The sequence below is a fragment of the Grampus griseus genome (genome assembly GCF_964374135.1).
Source record: "Grampus griseus genome assembly, chromosome: 13".
Taxonomy (NCBI): domain Eukaryota; kingdom Metazoa; phylum Chordata; class Mammalia; order Artiodactyla; family Delphinidae; genus Grampus; species Grampus griseus.
This window is the reverse complement of record NC_139007.1, coordinates 61,114,756-61,133,054: the sequence shown is the minus strand read 5'-3', so window position 1 is coordinate 61,133,054 and position 18,299 is coordinate 61,114,756. Positions and strand designations below refer to the sequence as shown.

At 35.8% G+C, this 18,299-nt stretch overlaps 1 protein-coding gene across 1 annotated transcript in view; it reads left to right on the top strand.

The window, feature by feature from the left end:
* AHI1 (Abelson helper integration site 1) overlaps positions 1–18,299 on the top strand; it is a 208,437-nt gene that overhangs the window by 37,915 nt on the left and 152,223 nt on the right. The window contains exons 10-15 of the mRNA XM_082668729.1: positions 2,108–2,293; positions 3,429–3,581; positions 7,593–7,725; positions 11,291–11,414; positions 15,351–15,580; positions 17,169–17,275. Of these exons, the coding sequence (XP_082524855.1) occupies positions 2,108–2,293; positions 3,429–3,581; positions 7,593–7,725; positions 11,291–11,414; positions 15,351–15,580; positions 17,169–17,275 (933 nt within the window). The remainder of the gene's footprint in view (positions 1–2,107; positions 2,294–3,428; positions 3,582–7,592; positions 7,726–11,290; positions 11,415–15,350; positions 15,581–17,168; positions 17,276–18,299) is intronic.

The window sequence follows — 18,299 nt, the reverse complement described above, 5'->3', positions numbered from 1 at the left end:
GTTATCATAGTGGTCCAAATGAACCCCAAAGGATCTTTGTCCAGATTTAAATGAGACTTTATCCTAATTCTCAGGTAGAGGCGCTTTTGATTCTTTTAGCACATATATATGACTGATCTTTTAAACTAAAAAATAATAAAGCCTTATTTATTCAAGTTCCACTTTGTAGTTTGTAATCATAATGGCAGGATCTTGGCTGAATCTTAGTTGTTTACTCATACTAAGTAGCATACTAGTATAAACTAAATTGCCTGGTGAATATTAATACAACTTATGGAAAGTATGATTTAGAATCTGGGGAATAAATATCTTCTAAAAATGATATTATTCCCTTATGATAAGCTTCAGGCAGATAGTAGTACAGTTTATGAAGGGAATCTCGACTGTTTAATATTTAACAACTGAACATATCAATTGCTCAATTTGAAACTGGTTTTTTACGCCTCTATATCATAACATCACCTCTCAGCTTACGACCTCCATTGACTTTACATCTTCCCCTGAGAGGGGTAGGGAAACGATGAGCTATATTTTTTGCCAGCTCTGTTTCTTTATTGATGCCTCATCCCTGAACACACTGCAATCTGGATTTTGCCTCAGCTACTAAAGCTTCTCCAAACATATCACTATGACTTCTATTTACCAAATTATTGAACATTTTCTAGTTCTTCTTTTATCACACCTGTGTGCATGATATCACTCTCTTGAAACTCTTGTTACCTTGGTTTTCTCGACACCATCCTTTCCTGATTTTCCTTATCCCATTCCTTCAGTTCCTTCAGTTTCCTTCCTGGTCTACCACCTATCTCTTTAATATCAATCCTACTCATGATTCCATCTTTAATCCACTTTTCTTAGACCCACTTTTCTTGTGTGTGCCTCAGAATTCAGACATTTCAACTTGGGTGACCCATAGATATCTGACCCCCCCCATGCTGAACATCTTCCCTAGATCTCTTAACTTTTCCACATCTGCTGCTTCAGTTGGTAGCACCACCATCTGTCCAGTCTCCCAAGTTTACAACCTTAGAGCTGCCCTATCTGTTTTGGTAGCCACAGGTCATAAGTGACCATTTGAATTCAGATTAATTAGCTAAAATTAAATATAATTCAAAATTAATTTCCACAGCTGCACTAGCCACACTTCAAATGCTCGATAGCCATGTGTGACTAATGGATACTGTTTTGCATGGCACAAATAGAGAGCATGCCCATCACCACGGAAAGTTCTGTTGGGTAGCGCTACCTTAGAGTCTTTCTTGATTCTTCTCGTGTTTACTTTCCAAGTTGCATGAGTCAGTAACAGTTATTAAATATTCCCTGTACTCGGTCCCTTCCTACTCTTGGAGTTTGTCAGCTCCACCTGCCTAAACTGCTGCAAAAGCTCCCAACTGTCTCTACTAATTTGTAAAGGGCACAAAAGTTAGCAAAGGTATTTTCTACTTGAGTCATAGTCTAGTGAAAGAGGACCTATTTTGAGTTGGTGACATTATTTTTCTCATAAGAATCTCCATTTATGTAGCTGAAACATACGTTGTCTTGTTTAATAGTTTCTCTTGATTGAATAGACCTTTTTAAGAGGGTAGACTAAAATATTTTAAAAATGTAGTAAGGGGCTCAAACAAGTTTAAGTATCTTAATTACTTTTTTAAAATAATTTTGACTTTTTAAAAATTTAAACATCATGAAATTTTACCACTAAAAATACTGATGCTGAACAAATGGGAAATTTGTTTCTGTTTAAATAATATGCATTTTAATCTTTATTACAAACAGTATTATTACAAACAAATGTGTATTGATCACCTCCTTTGAACAAAGTAACACCCAGCACAGTAATGTAAATGCTTTACCAACAGTCTGAAGTTGTATAGGGGAAAAGACACAGCCATTGGGAAGATATTTTAAGTCATTTGGGCTATCTTGTCAAAATGACCTGGAACTGTGCTTGACCAACTGTGTCAGTGTTCTTTCCTCTGCTTTACAAATCTAAAGAATTTCAGCATGCCACGTTAATCTTTTTAAAATGAGTTTTTGACTATATACTATTGCTTTATTGGTTGTATTTTCAATGAAGGTAACGTTTTATTTGAATTCTTATTTTAAGCTTCTAGGAGCCAATGGAAATGTAAACATCAATTCGAAACTTCGCTTGCAGCTGTATTACCCACCCACAAAGCCTCGATCCCAATCAAATGTCGTTGAGGTTTTTGAGTGGTGGTTAAAATGTCCAAGAAATCGTTATCCATCAACGTTGTATGTAACTGTAAGAGGATTAAAAGTTCCAGAATGTGTAAGTTAATAGCGCATGCAAAAAATATATCTTCCATTGTTGAGATTAAATGGTGACATGTTTCTATTTCTAAAAAGGTAGAGTCTTTAGAATTATTTTAATAGACTTCTGAAATAGAAAGGGACCTTCAGAGATTATATATTAAGCCTGTAATAGCTGATACTTAAAAGATACTTAAATGAATTTTAAGTACTAAGTATAGATTTCAGTTTTAGGAAAAAAATACATTTTTTTAATAATACTGATCCTTAAAAATTAAAGATAAGAGAATGATTTAAAGTGGGAGTTGACAAATATTTTCCATAAAGGACCAGACAGTAAATAGTTTAGGCTTTGTAGGCTATACAGTCTCTGTTGGAGCCACTCAACCTTGCCTTTATAACGTGAAAGTAGCTACATAGACATATGTAGGTGATAACTAAACAAATGGGTTTGGATGTGTTCAAATAAAACTTTATTTACAAAAACATCATCAGGCTACATTTGGCCCAGACCATAGCTTGCAGACCCATGAATTACAGGCACATTTTTTTACAATATTATTCAAATAATCAGTAAGTAATATTTCTACTTCTGTTTCACATAGGTTAAAATTATGAATATCTTAGTGAAGCATTTGTCCTAAAATGAGGTGAAACTTCTGCTTTTGTCTCATTGCTATAAGACATTTCAGGCCAGTTGCATATTCTGTAGTTGATCTTATAAAATGTGACCATAGGGTTGGTTTCATTGGTTTGAGTGTAGTTAAACCTATTTTAAGAAATGGAGGATTTAAAAATCTTTAGATCTTTATGTTATCAGTTTCATGATCCTAAAGCCAGAGATACCATAGTACAATGTCAGAGCCATAATATAACATCTGGTAGGTATTGGCGAAGAGGCAGAAACAAAGGGACAGAGTTACTAAAACTATTTTATGTAACTATTGGAGTTCTGTTTTATTCCTTCCCACTTTTAAGGCTTTTGGGTTTAGGACTGTAATTTCAAGCAAAAAGTAGGATTTTTTTCTGGATTACATTTTGAAAACATTTTCGTATTATAATGTTTGTTTCAATATTTTAAAAACCATATATGCTAGAAAAGAGAAAAAGATTAACGTGATATATACATTTTCTCACTTTCTATACATATTTAGATAAAGCCATCTTATCGTTCTATGATGGCTCTTCAGGAAGAAAAGGGTAAACCATTGTATTGTGAACAACACCATGAGGCACGTTCAGTAGACACAGAACCTGGATTAGAAGATTCAAAGGAAGTGGTGAAGTGGAAACGACTGCCTGGGCAGGTGAAGTGGTCTCTGACACTGGATTCATTTAGATATTTACTCATTTACCTTAAAAACGCCAACAGCTCCTATGGTAACTGGCTTCCTACTTAAAACTCCCAGATTATCCTTGTTTTTAACCATGATCTTGTCTTTCTATTAATTCATTTGGTAAATAATAATAGAGTGCCTATCATGTGCATAAAGACACTATCGTAAGTTCTTTAGTGACCTGGGGAGTTTTATTAGTTTGTCAGAGCTGCCATAAAAATATATCACAGACTGGGCCTCTTAAACAACAGAAATTTACTTTCTCATAATTCTGGAGGCTGGAAGTCCCAGATTAAGGGTTGGCAGCGTTGATTTACTCTGAGGCCTTTCTCATTGGCTGGCAGGTAGCTGCCATCTTGCTGCGTCTTCATGGTCTTTTCTCTGTGTGCGTGCATCACTGGTGTCTCTTCTTATTATTATCAGATTAGGGCTGTACCCTAGCAACCTCATTTTAACTTAATCAGCTCTTTAAAGACCTTATATCCAAATACTGTTACATTCTGAGGTACTGGGGTTAGGGTTTCAACATATGAATTTGGAGGGACACAATTCAGCCCGTAAATCTACAATTTATGGATTCATGAACTTTTTTATAGCTCCTGGCTTCTTCCTGAGTCACATTTTGATAGAGATAGGTATATGTATATATCTTTACCACAAGTTGAGCTGTATTTAAGCTTTTTCTAAAGTTCTCTTACTTGGTTAGCATATTTTGTAGTGGCAAGAAGCATTTCTGATAAAGTTTTGCAAATCTCTTATTTCCATGAAGAGTGGAGTGGTTCATTTTATATACTCAGTATATACAAAGAATGACTATTTTCCTAGACCTGTTCACATTTTGTTTTGCATGATATCTGACTTTCTTTCTGAGGCTAATTTTACAGATACATCTTAAAATCAATTTTAAATACTTCAGACATAATAATATGGAGAGAATAATACTTAGACTGTGGCCTTGGGGACCTTTCACGTCAGTTGGGGACACGGGAAGTGGTTACAGTGTTGTTCACTGTCAGGTTTGCTGCAAAGAAGTCTTGAGGAAATATAGCTATAAAAATAATTGTTTAGGGCTTCCCTGGTGGCGCAGTGGTTGAGAGTCCACCTGCCGATGCAGGGGACACGGGTTCGTGCCCTGGTCCGGGAGGATCCCACATGCCGCAGAGCGGCTAGGCCCATAAGCCATGGCGGCTGAGCCAGCATGTCCGGAGCCTGTGCTCCGCAACGAGAGAGGCCACGACAGTGAGAGGCCCACATAACGCAAAAAAAAAAAAAAAAAAAAAAAATAATTGTTTAGATCAGTAGTTCTCAAAGTATGATTTGGGGACTGCTGGGAGTCCTGAGATACTTTCAAGGGGTCTGTTGAAGTCAGTCTATTTTCATAATAAGATCATAATGATTCCATAATGATTTAGTTTTTCTTTTTGACTTTCATTCTCTCACAAGTATACACTGGAGTTTTCCAGAGACTGAATGATACATGATATCACAAGAGGGTGAATGCAGAAGCAGTTATGAAATTCCAGCTCTCTTTTATTAAGCCAGATGTTAAAAAGATTTTCAAAAATATAGAACAATTCCACTTTATGTAGTTATTTTTCATAAAAAGAAATTATTTGTTAACATTTAATAGGTTTGCTCTGTTGTTTTTTAAATGATTAACAAATATTTTAAAAATTTCTCAATTTTAATTTCTAATATAATAAATATCTGTTTATATAGCCACATAAAAGCTTTTTGGAGTCCTCAAAATTTTTTTAAGACTGTAAAGCACCCTGAAACTAAAACAGTTTGAGAATTGCAGCTATGTAGAAGGTGATCTGGAGTGGTGGAAGAAGGGTTCATTCAACAGGTTGGTGGAACTTGAGGTAGACTTTAAAGCATGGCAAAGTTAGGAGTGGGTGAAGAGGACAGGGAGGAGTATTTCATATTGTGGCAATGTTGTAAATAAATGGGAAAGCACCTGCTGTATTCCTCAGGCACTCAAAACTTGGCTGGCTGGAAACCCAAGTTTGTATAAGAGGTAAAAGTGGTGTGATAGATTAGGCCCACATTGTGGAGTGGCTCTAATGGTAGGTAGCCTAATATTTGATTGTGTGGGATTGAGAGATAATGGGAGGTTTCAGATAGGGAGGAAGCACGATAACCGTTGTATTTTAGGACAGATTAACGCTGGCGATGGCAGGTAGATCTTGAGGTAGGATACATCAGAATGAGAGGAAGGTAGCCATTGCAGTCATTGATGTGTGAGATGAGAAGGGTCCAACCTTGAGAAGGGTCCAATACCCCAATACCTTGGGGTATTGGTGGCAAAAGTGAGAAGTAAGAGGTAAATACAAAAGGAAAGACCTAGTGTGAGTTAGTGACTGACAAGGTAGTGAAGAAGGGGAAAGAGTTGAAAATGTTGAGGATCTTTATTGCTGTTATTAAACGATCATCAAGTGCCTCTTCTGCATACAGTGTCAAACTCTGGGAATACAAAGAAAATGATGGTGCCGTTAGTAGTTTGGCTTAAGTGATGAGGCACAGAGTTTTCCTTAACTATATCTCCTCCTCTAAGAGCAGCAGCAAGTGGTTATGAAACTTACTAACTTTTCCTTCAATTTTTGTCTTCTTTTTATCCCCCTTTCCCTTTTCTATATCATCCCAATAGAGAATGGAGGGAAAATGGTGTCTGGTACATTATTGGCACCTAATAAATGTCTGTTGAATTTTTCGCCTTTCTAGTAGCTGCTCATAATGCTGCCTCTTCATAATGCTGCTAAATCTTGATGCTACTTATGAAAAAGCTGGTACCAATCTAGAAAGCGGGCCCTTGAACCAGTAGTCTTTGACTCGACCCGTTAAGCTGGGCTTAACCCTCTGAATAATCCTTATTAGCTATATATAGTAATAATAATTACAGGTTTACTGTGATGAATATATAAAAAGACATTTGTAATAAAGTGCCACATTCTTGGCATATAGTAAGGGCTCAATATATGTTCAGTTGAACTTTTTGAATAATAAGAAACACAGGAACTAAGGCTCACAAAAGTTTGAAAGAGAGAATTAGGACAAATAAAAGTAAGTAGTGGGCTTCCCTCGTGGCGCAGTGTTTGAGAGTCTGCCTGCCGATGCAGCGGGCACGGGTTCGTGCCCTGGTCCGGGGAGATCCCACATGCTGCAGAGCGGCTGGGCCCGTGAGTCATGACTGCTGAGCCTGCGCGTCCGGAGCCTGTGCTCCGCAACGGGAGAGGCCACAACAGTGAGAGGCCCGTGTACCGCAAAAAAAAAAAAAAAAAAAGTAGTATTTTCTACAGCAGATAATAATGTACAGAAAGTTTTGGTTTCATCTGATAATAAGGAATGAAACATAAAAATTATGAAGGAATTTTAATAAAATTAGTGAATGAGAAATCAATAGGAGGTGATTGATTTACTTTGAAAATACATTTTGGAAGGCAGTACAAATAGTGGTTATTTTAAGAGAGAAAAAAAGAAAGAGAATGAATATTCATACATCATGGACTTCAGCTAGGCCTATATGGCATTTATAGACTCAGAACAAGTTTATGGTTCAGCAAAAATCACTTATTAGTTGCTGTCATTAAATAAGGGTGTAACATACATTCATTTTTGTGGCTGTATAAAAATAATGTGGTAGTGACAGCTTTGGAGTATCAGATATTGAAATTTTCTATTCATATTTTGGATGAATAGTGCTATTAGGCATGGAGTATAAATTCATTTAATTTTCTGGAGAATTGAAAGTGATTCTCTGCTTTGAAAGTAATTTACTATGGTTTTCCATCATTTGCTTACTTGCTTCTTCCTCTGCATCACAGTAGAGGGACTTTTTAAAAAACCAGAAACTGCAACAGCTACAATAATTGAAGTTAACAGCTAGCTTTCATATTTTCATCTTTATCTATATTGGTAAAATATCTATATATCTATATATCTATATTCTTCATCTATATTGGTAAAATGTATGTTTTTCAGGCTTGCCGTATCCCAAACAAGCACCTCTTCTCACTAAATGCAGGAGAGCGAGGATGTTTTTGCCTTGCTTTCTCCCACAATGGAAGAATATTAGCAGCAGCCTGTGCCAGCCGGGATGGGTATCCAATTATTTGTGAGTAATGATCCTTCTGTTTAAGCTGATTGTAGTCTATACGCAGGATGTTTTTTGGTTTTTAAAATTCATTGAAATCTTAATTTGAGTCATCCACTAGTACTACTAAATTAAAATAGATTTCCTCAAGTAAAGTAACAGTTCTTTTATAATAATTTTGCACTTTGCTATACAGTGTCGGTCCAGAAATAGAATGAAAATGATCAAATGAAGGAAGATAAATTTATTTTTAAAACATTCAGGAGGTATTTTTTAAGCATTTTCTACTTTAAATATAGAAATTTTGCAACATGAAGGATTAATAAATCTCTTGACGAATTTTAATCCAATTTTAGTCAGTTGATAGTAGTGATAATTTGATTATGAAAGCCCTCAAATTTGTTATGTGCAACTAAGACCTGGCACAGCCAAATAAATAAATAAATAAATATTTTTAAAAAAGAAAGAAAGAAAAACTTGAATTTAGATATACTTACTGCTTAAATCTCAAAAAACAAAAGAAGAATCTTTGTCGTTTTTTTGATTATGGTGTGTCTACTAGGAATTCATTTAGCTTCTGGGATGTGCAGATTGATGTTTTTCACAAGTTTGGGAAGTTTTTCATCTTTATTTCTTTGAATGTTCTTTCTACCCCTTTCTATTTCTTCTCTTCTTCTGGAACTCCCATCATTTCTATATTGGTACACGTGATGGCGTCCTACAGGTCTCCGCACCTTTATTCATTTTTCTTCATTTTTTTTTCTTTCTGCCCCTCTGACTGCATAATCTCAATTGACCTGTCTTCAAGTTTACTGACTATTCTGACAGTTCATATCTGCTGTTGATACCCTCTAGTGAATTGTTTATTTCAGTTATTGTACTTTTCAACTCTAGAATTTCTGCTTGGTCTTTTTTTATATGCTCTATTAATTGGTAAGAAATAATTCTCACACCTTCGTTCTTTAGATGTGGTTTTCTTTATATCTTTGAACATATTTATACAAGTGAATTTAAAGTCTTTATCTAGGAAACCAGTGTCATAGACAGTTTCTGTTGACTGCTTTTTTTCCTGTGTGTGGCCATACTTTACTATTTTGGGGTTTTTTTAGGGGTGTGTCTCCGTAGAAAATTGGATATTTTAAATATTACAATGTGGCAACTCTGGAAATCAGATTCCCCTCTTTACCCCCCTCCATTTGTCCACCTGGGATTTGTTGTTGTTTGTTTAGTGATGTTCCTGGACTAATTCTGTGGTCTTTATCCTTTGTCAGGTTTTACCCCTGGAGTCGTTGCTTGGTTAGCTTAGTGGTCCGCTAGTGGTTAGAGAGGGATTTTTAAATGCCTGAGTGAATGGGTCTCCCAGCCTGTGCCGAAGTGCTGTGCGTGTGTGTGTGTGTGTGTGTGTGTGTGTGTGTGTGTGTGTGTGTTGGGATATGGTTTCAATTCTAAAGTAGGGAGTTTACAACTTTGCCTTAGCCTTTACTTGCACAGCCCTCAGGGCAGTCACAGTAAGAGATAGGGCCTTTCAGGTCTTTCTTGCACAGTATATACACAGCCTTTCATGTGTAAGTGTCCTTCTAGATTCCCCAGAATGTATTGGAGCTTTTCAAAGTGCCCTATGAACATCTCATTCCCAGTTTTTCCTTTTGAATTTTTTGGTCAGCCTCTTCTTAGGCCCACCTGGTATCACTGTGTCAGATAGCCACACCACTGATTATTTCATGTACCCTAGAGTTTCAGCTCTTCACACAGATCATGCTCAGAGCCAGGTCAGATAAAGCCAAGCCCTGAAAATGGAGCCTTTCCGGGAGCTGCCAAGCTGTCCAGCAGTGATAAATCTTGGAGGTGGGGCTTTGGAGATCTTCAGGCCTCTTCTGCCCCATCCCATAGCTGCTAGGCTGCTGGTTTTCTTCGTAGTTTCAAGGCTGTTGGTTTTTAAGTCCACTTTGGAGCTTGGGAGAGGGGAATGGGAACAGGACAAGTTAAAACACTGCAGAGCTCAGTGTTCTCACCAAGATTCAGCTGTTTTCTTTAATAAATGCTCCTCAGATTTTTGCAAGCCTTTCATTTCCAGAGTTCTGAAAAAGTTAATTTTGACAATTTTTGCCAGTGTTCTCGTTGCTTTTATGGGGAAGCAGATTTTCCGAGGTCTTTATTTTGCTATCACAGAAGTTCTTGTGTACTGCTTGATAGTTTAAAGAGCAGTTGGTTTTACCACTAGGTGGAAGTAGAGACTTGGAAAGTATTTTCTGTGTTAAGTTGTTATCTTAGATTTCATTGTATATATATATATATATATATATATATATATATATATATACCATAGCCATAACACAATGCCTTGTTTATCAGATTAAATCTCTGTTCATTCTCTCACAGTAGTGTCTATCATTTTTAGTATTAGAATTTTTTTCTCACAATAGCACAGTTTAAATTTCTCATTGCTTCGAATAGTTAAATTTTGGTTGGAATTTGATTGATTTTCAGATAAGATAATACCTTATTCATGAAAGACCAAATTACAGAATCTTTGAAGTGAATTGCAATTTAAAAGTTATTTGAGGGACTTCCCTGGTGGTCCAGTGGGTAAGACTCCACACTCCGAATGCAGCGGGCCTGGGCTCCATCCCTGGTCGGGGAGCTAGATCCCGCATGCATGCCACAACTAAGAGTTCGCATGCCGCAGCTAAAACCCGGCACAGCCTAAATAAATAAATACTTTTTTAAAGTTATTAGATTAATAAATTGATTATCAAAGATTATTAGAATTGCTTTGAAGAGATAAGAATAATTGTTAATTGTAGCCCATTATAAAATTTTCGGTATGTAAATTCTTGTGTCTAAAGCAAGTGAAAACTTACTTTTAAATAGATTTTGATTTTTTTTTTTTTTTTTTTTTTTTTTTTTGGTGGTACGCAGGCCTCTCACTGTTGTGGCCTCTCCCGTTGCGGAGCACAGGCTCCGGACGCGCAGGCTCAGCGGCCATGGCTCACCGGCCCAGCCGCTCTGCAGCATGTGGGATCTTCCCGGACCGGGGCATGAACCCGTGTCCCCTGCATCGGCAGGCGGACTCTCAACCACTGCACCACCAGGGAAGCCCGACTTTTTTTTTTTTTTAACAAGATGTTGGGGGTAGGAGTTTATTAATTAATTAATTTATTTTTTCTGTGTTGGATCTTCGTTTCTGTGCGAGGGCTTTCTCTAGTTGCAGCAAGCGGGGGCCACTCTTCATTGCTGTGCGCGGGCCTTTCACTATCGTGGCGTCTCTTGTTGCGGAGCACAGGCTCCAGATGCGCAGGCTCAGTAGTTGTGGCTCATGGGCCTAGTTGCTCCACGGCATGTGAGATTCTCCCTGACCAGGGCTCAAACCCGTGTCCCGTGCATTAGCAGGCAGATTCTCAACCACTGCTCCACCAGGGAAGCCCTAGACTTTGAAATTTTTTAATACTGAAAATGTCTTTGGTGATAATATTCTTATAGACAGTGCTTACCTGGTATACAAATTATTATAAATTATGAATTTTTATGTTATTCGGTTAAGAATCCTCTATCTGGAAACATACTAATTTTCGAATATTTTCATTAGTATATGAAATTCCTTCTGGACGTTTCATGAGAGAATTGTGTGGCCACCTCAATATCATTTATGATCTTTGCTGGTCAAAAGATGATCGCTATATTCTTACTGCATCATCTGATGGCACTGCCAGGTTAGTATCCTTGAGAAGTACTCGCTGTGTATGCTGCTTGCCCTCAAAGAAAGCAGAGCGAATGAATATAAAGTGATATAACTACTCTTATGCTTCAGTGATGTTTTGCTTATCAAGGAACCGTCATAAACATGCATCATACAGACTCACTGATTAAATAAGAAGTAATGAAAACGTTTTTTCTAAAGGCATTCTGTTAAATATATTTCGTTTATGTAATATATAATGTTTCTAGTCCTCACTGTCTTTAAATGATCATTTTGTACACTCTTTGATTAATATTTTGAGATGAAGTTCTTAAACAACTGAGATTTTTCCTGGAATATAAACTCTTGATGGCAGGGATTCTGCCTCCACTGTTAGCTGGATGCAGAGGCCAGGACATGGTGCTGCTCAATGCACAGTGTAGGGTCAGTAAACGAATATGCACCTTATGTTTTAAGAGCTTAATAGATTGTCAACTATTTGCACTGTTCAAAATGTCAGTTTTGAAAATAATTTAACCCCTTCCAATTTAATAAGTATCACAATAAAATATTTTAAAAGTTACTTTTTTAATCTGTTACGTTTATTTCCTACCTCTGTTGTCTCTTTAGTATCTTTCTCTATTGATTTTTTCCTCTCATCTTAGAAGTATGTTTAAATCTCCTTATCTTAAGGAAATCTTTTTCTAAACTCCTCCTGCCTTTCAGGCTACCACATTATTTTTCTTTCTACACCATCAAGAAGCATCCTATACACACTGTCTTTACTTTCCCCCAGTTAGTCTGGCTTTCACTTCAAGCGTGCTATATAAACTTCCTTTGAGAGAGCTGCAGTTTCTTACTAATTTTCGGATCCACTGGCTAGTTTTAGTCCTTACCCTGTTTGCCTTCACTGCAATAATTCATTATTGATCAGTCTTGAAATATTTTCAAGTCATGGTTTTCATTGACAACCTCTTCTGTTTTCTTTTTATCAGTCTGACCAATTCTCATTCTCTTGTTCCCTTTCTTCTGCCTGTTCTCTGTACATGCTATCCCCAAGATCCTTTATTCGATGTCTTCTGTGGTTTGGTGTGCTTATCCTGGTCTCTCTCATCTCCTTGGCTTTGAATCTCACTTACATGCTAATGACTTGGAGCTCCTTCTCTTTTTCTGAATTCAACTTTGTATTACACACTTCTGCCTGGATTGCCCAGTGGCACCTCAGATCCATAACGGAAATCACCAAATTTTGTTTTCCTTTTTTAGCCCTCATATAGTTTTTAATGGCATCCTTATCCACCCTGTCTCCCAAGCTGGGAACTCAGAGTAGTACTCGTGTTTCTTTTCTACATACAGGTAGTTCTCAAGTATATTAATTCTGCCTCCTAGAAGTCTCACATTCTGTCACATTCTTTCTATCCTCACTGCTGTTGCGTTAATTCAAGTCCTTGTTATCTTTTGCTTAAACTGTTGCTGCTAAGCTTTCCCAGTGTTCACCCTCTAGCTCCTCCATCCCTGCTATGCTAAAATTCTTTCCAAAACCATCTTTCATAATGTCTTGACTTTAAAAATCTTTGCGCTTTGGAAAATATTCCAGTTCCTTAGCGTGGCATGACAGGCATGACCCTCATTGACCTTCTGTCGTCCCTTGTGCACTTCCCATGTACCCTCTGCCTCACCCACACAATCTTTTGAAATACCTTTAGCATCTTATCTTCTTTGGCATCTCCATGTTACCTGTGGGCTCTTCCTATGCTGACATGCCCTTCTCCTCCCCTTCCTGCCCAACTCATTCACTCAACACACGTCTAAATGCCTTTTGTAAGCCACGGTGGGCTCCTAGTCATCATTTAAAACCCAGCTCAGATTTTACCATTTCTTGAAGTCAACTTGGGTTTCCTCGCACAGCATATATTGTAGTAAAGGATATTTTTTTCTTTATGTAGCTTGGAAGTTGATACTAATTTAGGACTCTTTACATCCTAAAAATACTGTTGTGAAGGATTAACTGAGTGAAGAGAGAAACGCTGTGGCTAGAACAAAAAAGGCAGTGGGGTTTTTGAAAGAGGTGAAGAATACTTACACTGAATGAGCTAAAGTCAAAAGGAAGAGAACCAGAGTTGCTAATGCTCAGAAGTGGCAGGAGTTCGGGTTTCTGCCCAGGTCCTCTGTTATCTTCTGGGGTCACCGTCACCTTTTATTGTTAGTGTCTCCTGAGTAACTGTTTTCCACTGGTTAGCTCTCTGCCAGATGGGCTTAACCTAAATCTCCGTCTTTAGTTATCTTCAGTATAAGTTGAGAACACTACAGTTCAGCAGCTCCTAATATAATCAGAAAGACTTATCCATGTGTAATGGCTCCCAGATAGACCCATAAGGCCCCACTCTGCCCTCTCTTCACACATACTGTTTTAACTTTGGAATGTCTTTTTTCTTTCCTAATTCTGATAATTTTTGTTTGTGTTCATCTGGTCTTTACAGATTTGTATATCACTGTTCTTCTCTGTCTACGGTCAATCTGATTGTTTTTCACAAACCCATTAATACATTTCTTTTGATCTTGGATTCTACCATTGCTTGGGTGATGAAAGCCATCATTGGTACCGATTCCGCTTTTATGTAAAATGCTTCGTTTTTGTTTTAAGATATTGTGTCTGTTCTAATTATATTGAACTGTTTTTAAGGTACAGTTGCTTCATTTCTTCTTGTTGTATAGTATTTCAGATAATGCTGCCAAGATTTATTAGCAGGCCACTGAAGTTTTTATCTTTTAGCATCCTCCTTAATATTCCCTCCAAATTAGTGATTTTGTTCTTTCTATACGTACTATATTTCATGTTGCATATGTTCATTGAAAGTATCACTGTGGTAAAAATGTTTATGCAGTGACACACATGCTTTACTTTTACTTGAAAACATGTTCTTTCACTTCCTTCATTTATTAGGTTGAATTCTTAGTAATTAAAGATCATATCCTGTATTTTAAGCAGCTGCTGAGAAAACTTATAGAATGTTATTCTTGAATAACAACTGTATTTTTTTTATAGATAATTTTGAAAAAGACTTAATTTGCTTCAGTTCTTAGACAGTAATTAAAAGGATGAACTATAAATCCCCATGTTAAAAAATTAATAAATTCTTCTAATTCTGATAACTTAAATTTTTAAAAATCGAGTGCTTCACACTCACAAAGCACCTGTTTGTTCCTAGATTTTGCCTATTTTTGCATATTGACTTGCAGAGTATCTAACTCTTAGAGTTTACTCTTGTCAAGACTGTAGCAATAACAATATTAATTTCTTTCAAATCACCTATTATATAAAGGAAGAGATAACAAGAGTATTAAACATAAAGTGAGTGCTCGATGATAGCCTGTTTTCTATAAAATATTGTAATGATTTTAATGTTATTTTACTCAAGTATTTATATAGTAATTTCAATGTGCCTTCTAAGTCTTTGAGATGTTTATGTTCATTATCTATGCTTTGAAATTACAAATATAAAGTTAATAGAGTACCCTTTTCTCTAAACCCTCAACTGTAAGCACTTTGGAAAAACAATATACACAGCCTAAATGGGAAATCATTGAAATTTCTCCCTCTGTTTTGTTTTTTACTTATATTGTATTAAATGCAGTATTTTACCAACTATCCAATGTGTTTACTCAATGCCAAAAATAGGTAGGTTTAAAAAGTACAGACATATACAAGTACAGTTTTTTCATTTTACAGTATAGATTACAATTAGTAGAGGAATTAACCATTATGCTTGAAAATAACTATAAGAAATAGCTTTGTCAAACTGAAAGAACTCTGGCTATCATATAATGTCATCACATTATTTTTACTGTTACAAAATTTACCATTGGTTGTTGTCACTTGCTTACTTTTATAAAGTCCATTGCTCATATTGGTTCTTAGAGAAATGTCTGCCTTTCAGAAGCAATATGTAACTTTTTTATCCTTTTCCAGGATATGGAAAAATGAAATAAACAATACAAATACTTTCAGAGTTTTACCTCATCCTTCTTTTGTTTACACGGCTAAATTCCACCCAGCTGTAAAAGAGCTGGTGGTTACAGGATGCTATGATTCTGTGATACGTATATGGAAAGTTGATATGAGAGAGGATCCTGCCATGTTAATCCGACAGTTTGACGCTCACAAGAGTTTTATCAACTCTCTCTGTTTTGATATTGAAGGTATGTCCAAGAATATATGCCAGTTGAAGGCTAGTTACATGAATAATTTTGAAAAATTTTCTGTTTCACTAGGATAATAATTATTTAAGCTTGAGGGTGACTTTATGTATCAGATAAAATTAAATATGTTTGTGCATATTTAGATTTATGCATATTTTGAAGATCATATGATAGACCTTGGTATAAATTTGGCACTGAGGGAATTGTTAGTTAATTTTGAAGTCAATAAATTTCTAAACATTTTGATTCAACTAATCTTTGCTGTAACAACCAGTCCTGTTCCAAATTGCAAAATATATTTCATTGGATTGGTGATTATTCCCTTAGTAGGTTTTTTAAAGGGCCGTTTTATGTAAAGGGTAAAAATGAGGAAGATGGGGGGTGGAAATCCCAGAGGAATATTGAAAATATATATTTTAAATGTAGCAACAGGATTTTTTTTTAAGTACAGAAACATATAGAAGGGAGATTTGCAATTATTTAAAGGTTTAATCTTAGAATATGAGTATTAAGGATAGTGTTTAAAGGACATAAAATATAGGTTATTTTGTCAGCTGGAATAATAAAGAAATTCATTATTAAATAGTCACCTTTTCTATTATTTCAGATACTAGGTGTGTATAGCTATAATAAATTGGTATGGGATCCAGATCAAGATGATAATACTGCTAATGTACTCCGTTCAACCATAAGGATGTTTATAAGTAGGAACACATTCAGGAAAGGTCAACCAAGGATAGAAAGGCGTCTGAAAATTCTGTCATAATAGAAGTAGCTCATAAAAGAGAGATGAAGAATTTCTTCAAATATTTGGTTAAGATGTGGAAAAAAGAGAAGTCCTTCTACGTCGCTCTGTAGGTAGAAGTAGGGCCAAAGCTGCAAGAAACAGATTTTCTTTGCTCAAAATTAGAAAGAACATTCTAATATACAGAGCATTTCATCAGTTGGATAAGCTACTTTTGTGTAAAATATTACATTCACAGTTGCTGAACAACCATCTGTTCATAATGGTTTGTAAGATATTCCTGACGGGTTATGAAGTTGAATCTGATGATCTCTGAGGTCCCATTCAACTGTAAGATGGTTTGACTCTAAGAAATTGATGCTGAACTGAAGCACCTGTTATTTATTATTTTATTCATTCCCTGGTCATTTATTGAGTTCCTACCAGGTCTCAGGTATTATGCTAACAGTATATATTAGAGTATAGGTGTTTTTCCAGGAATATAAAATAGATTATATAGGTTAATGAAGGTGAGCAATACAGATCATATTGGATATTTCAAATAATTTGTTTAGCTTTGGAATTTGAGCCACGTACACATAAACTGAGATGCTCATTTCTTTTTGTATTCAAATTCAGGTAGGTGACAAAGGGAAATAAATCATCAAAAATAATTCAAAAGGGTGAAGAATTCATTTAAAGATAGTTGGGATCTGACTGCCTTTTGGACTTTTTAAAAACTGTAATGCCTTTTACTAGCCCTTCAATTCTTTGTTTTATGGGGATGTGTTTTCCCAATTTCATAATATTTGTTTCAACCTCTGTGTGACATTTATATGTAAGTAATTTTATTTTTTTAAATAGGTCATCACATGTATTCAGGAGACTGCACAGGGGTGATTGTTGTTTGGAGTACGTATGTCAAAGTTAATGATGTGCAACACTCAGTGCGTCACTGGAGTGTAAATAAGGTATAGAACCATTTCATATTTGGGGATTTAATTAAAGAAATGGGGGAAAAAAATTGAACCACATGACTTTAAGATGTCAGGACAGATTCACTTTGTTATAAAGCAGAAACTAACACACCATTGTAAAGCAATTATACTCCAATAAAGATGTTAAAAAAAAAAAAGATGTCAGGACATTCCATTTGTTCTTTTCAAAGAAATTAAGTTTTTCTCAGTCCCTGAGAAGTCAATTATCATGTCTTCCTGATGGCTAATTGATAATATAGTGACGTAGTGAAATTTTCTTCATTTTGGCCAGGCTTTTGTTTCTTATTTTGAGCCCTAATTTGCCCTGTGGTATTCAGGGATCCATTACTGAAATTCATGCAAAATGAGGTATATGTTATATCACCATCTGTACATAATAACTTATATTTTCTGCTATTCATATTATTTTTTTCTTGGTCTAATAACATCACTAAAAACACTGTGCTCAAGGTTTTGTTAACAGTGCTATCCCTCAAAATTGTGTGATCAAGATTATATAAGTATGAGAGGGCCAGCATTTAATCACAGTAATTGTTTCATTTGAAATATACTAAATTGGCAGAAACAAATGAATGATCTCATTTTTGAAGCAGAGTGTTTTAAAGATGGCTTGTATACCAAGCAACTTTGTTGGTGTATATTTAGCATGTTTAAGTTAAAAATACAAAATGAATCATTAAACCTGAGTTGTTTTTATATGTATTGATATAATTTTTGTCTTATATGCTATACCTGTGTTCTTCGGTTTTGTTCTTCTTCATAATAGATTATAATTGTCCCTGTTTGAAAAAAAGACATTCTACATGAAAAAGAATTTCCAGGAACTTTAGTTAAATCTGTTGAGTCTGTCAGATCTGTTTAAAAACCAGTCTATTCTATTTTTAGTCATTCTCATCTAGTCTGTCAGATTAATGAATGATGGCTTGGGATTCATGTTGTAGCCTAATTTCACACACTTCGAAAAGAACTTTCTAATTACTTATATATTGATACCTAA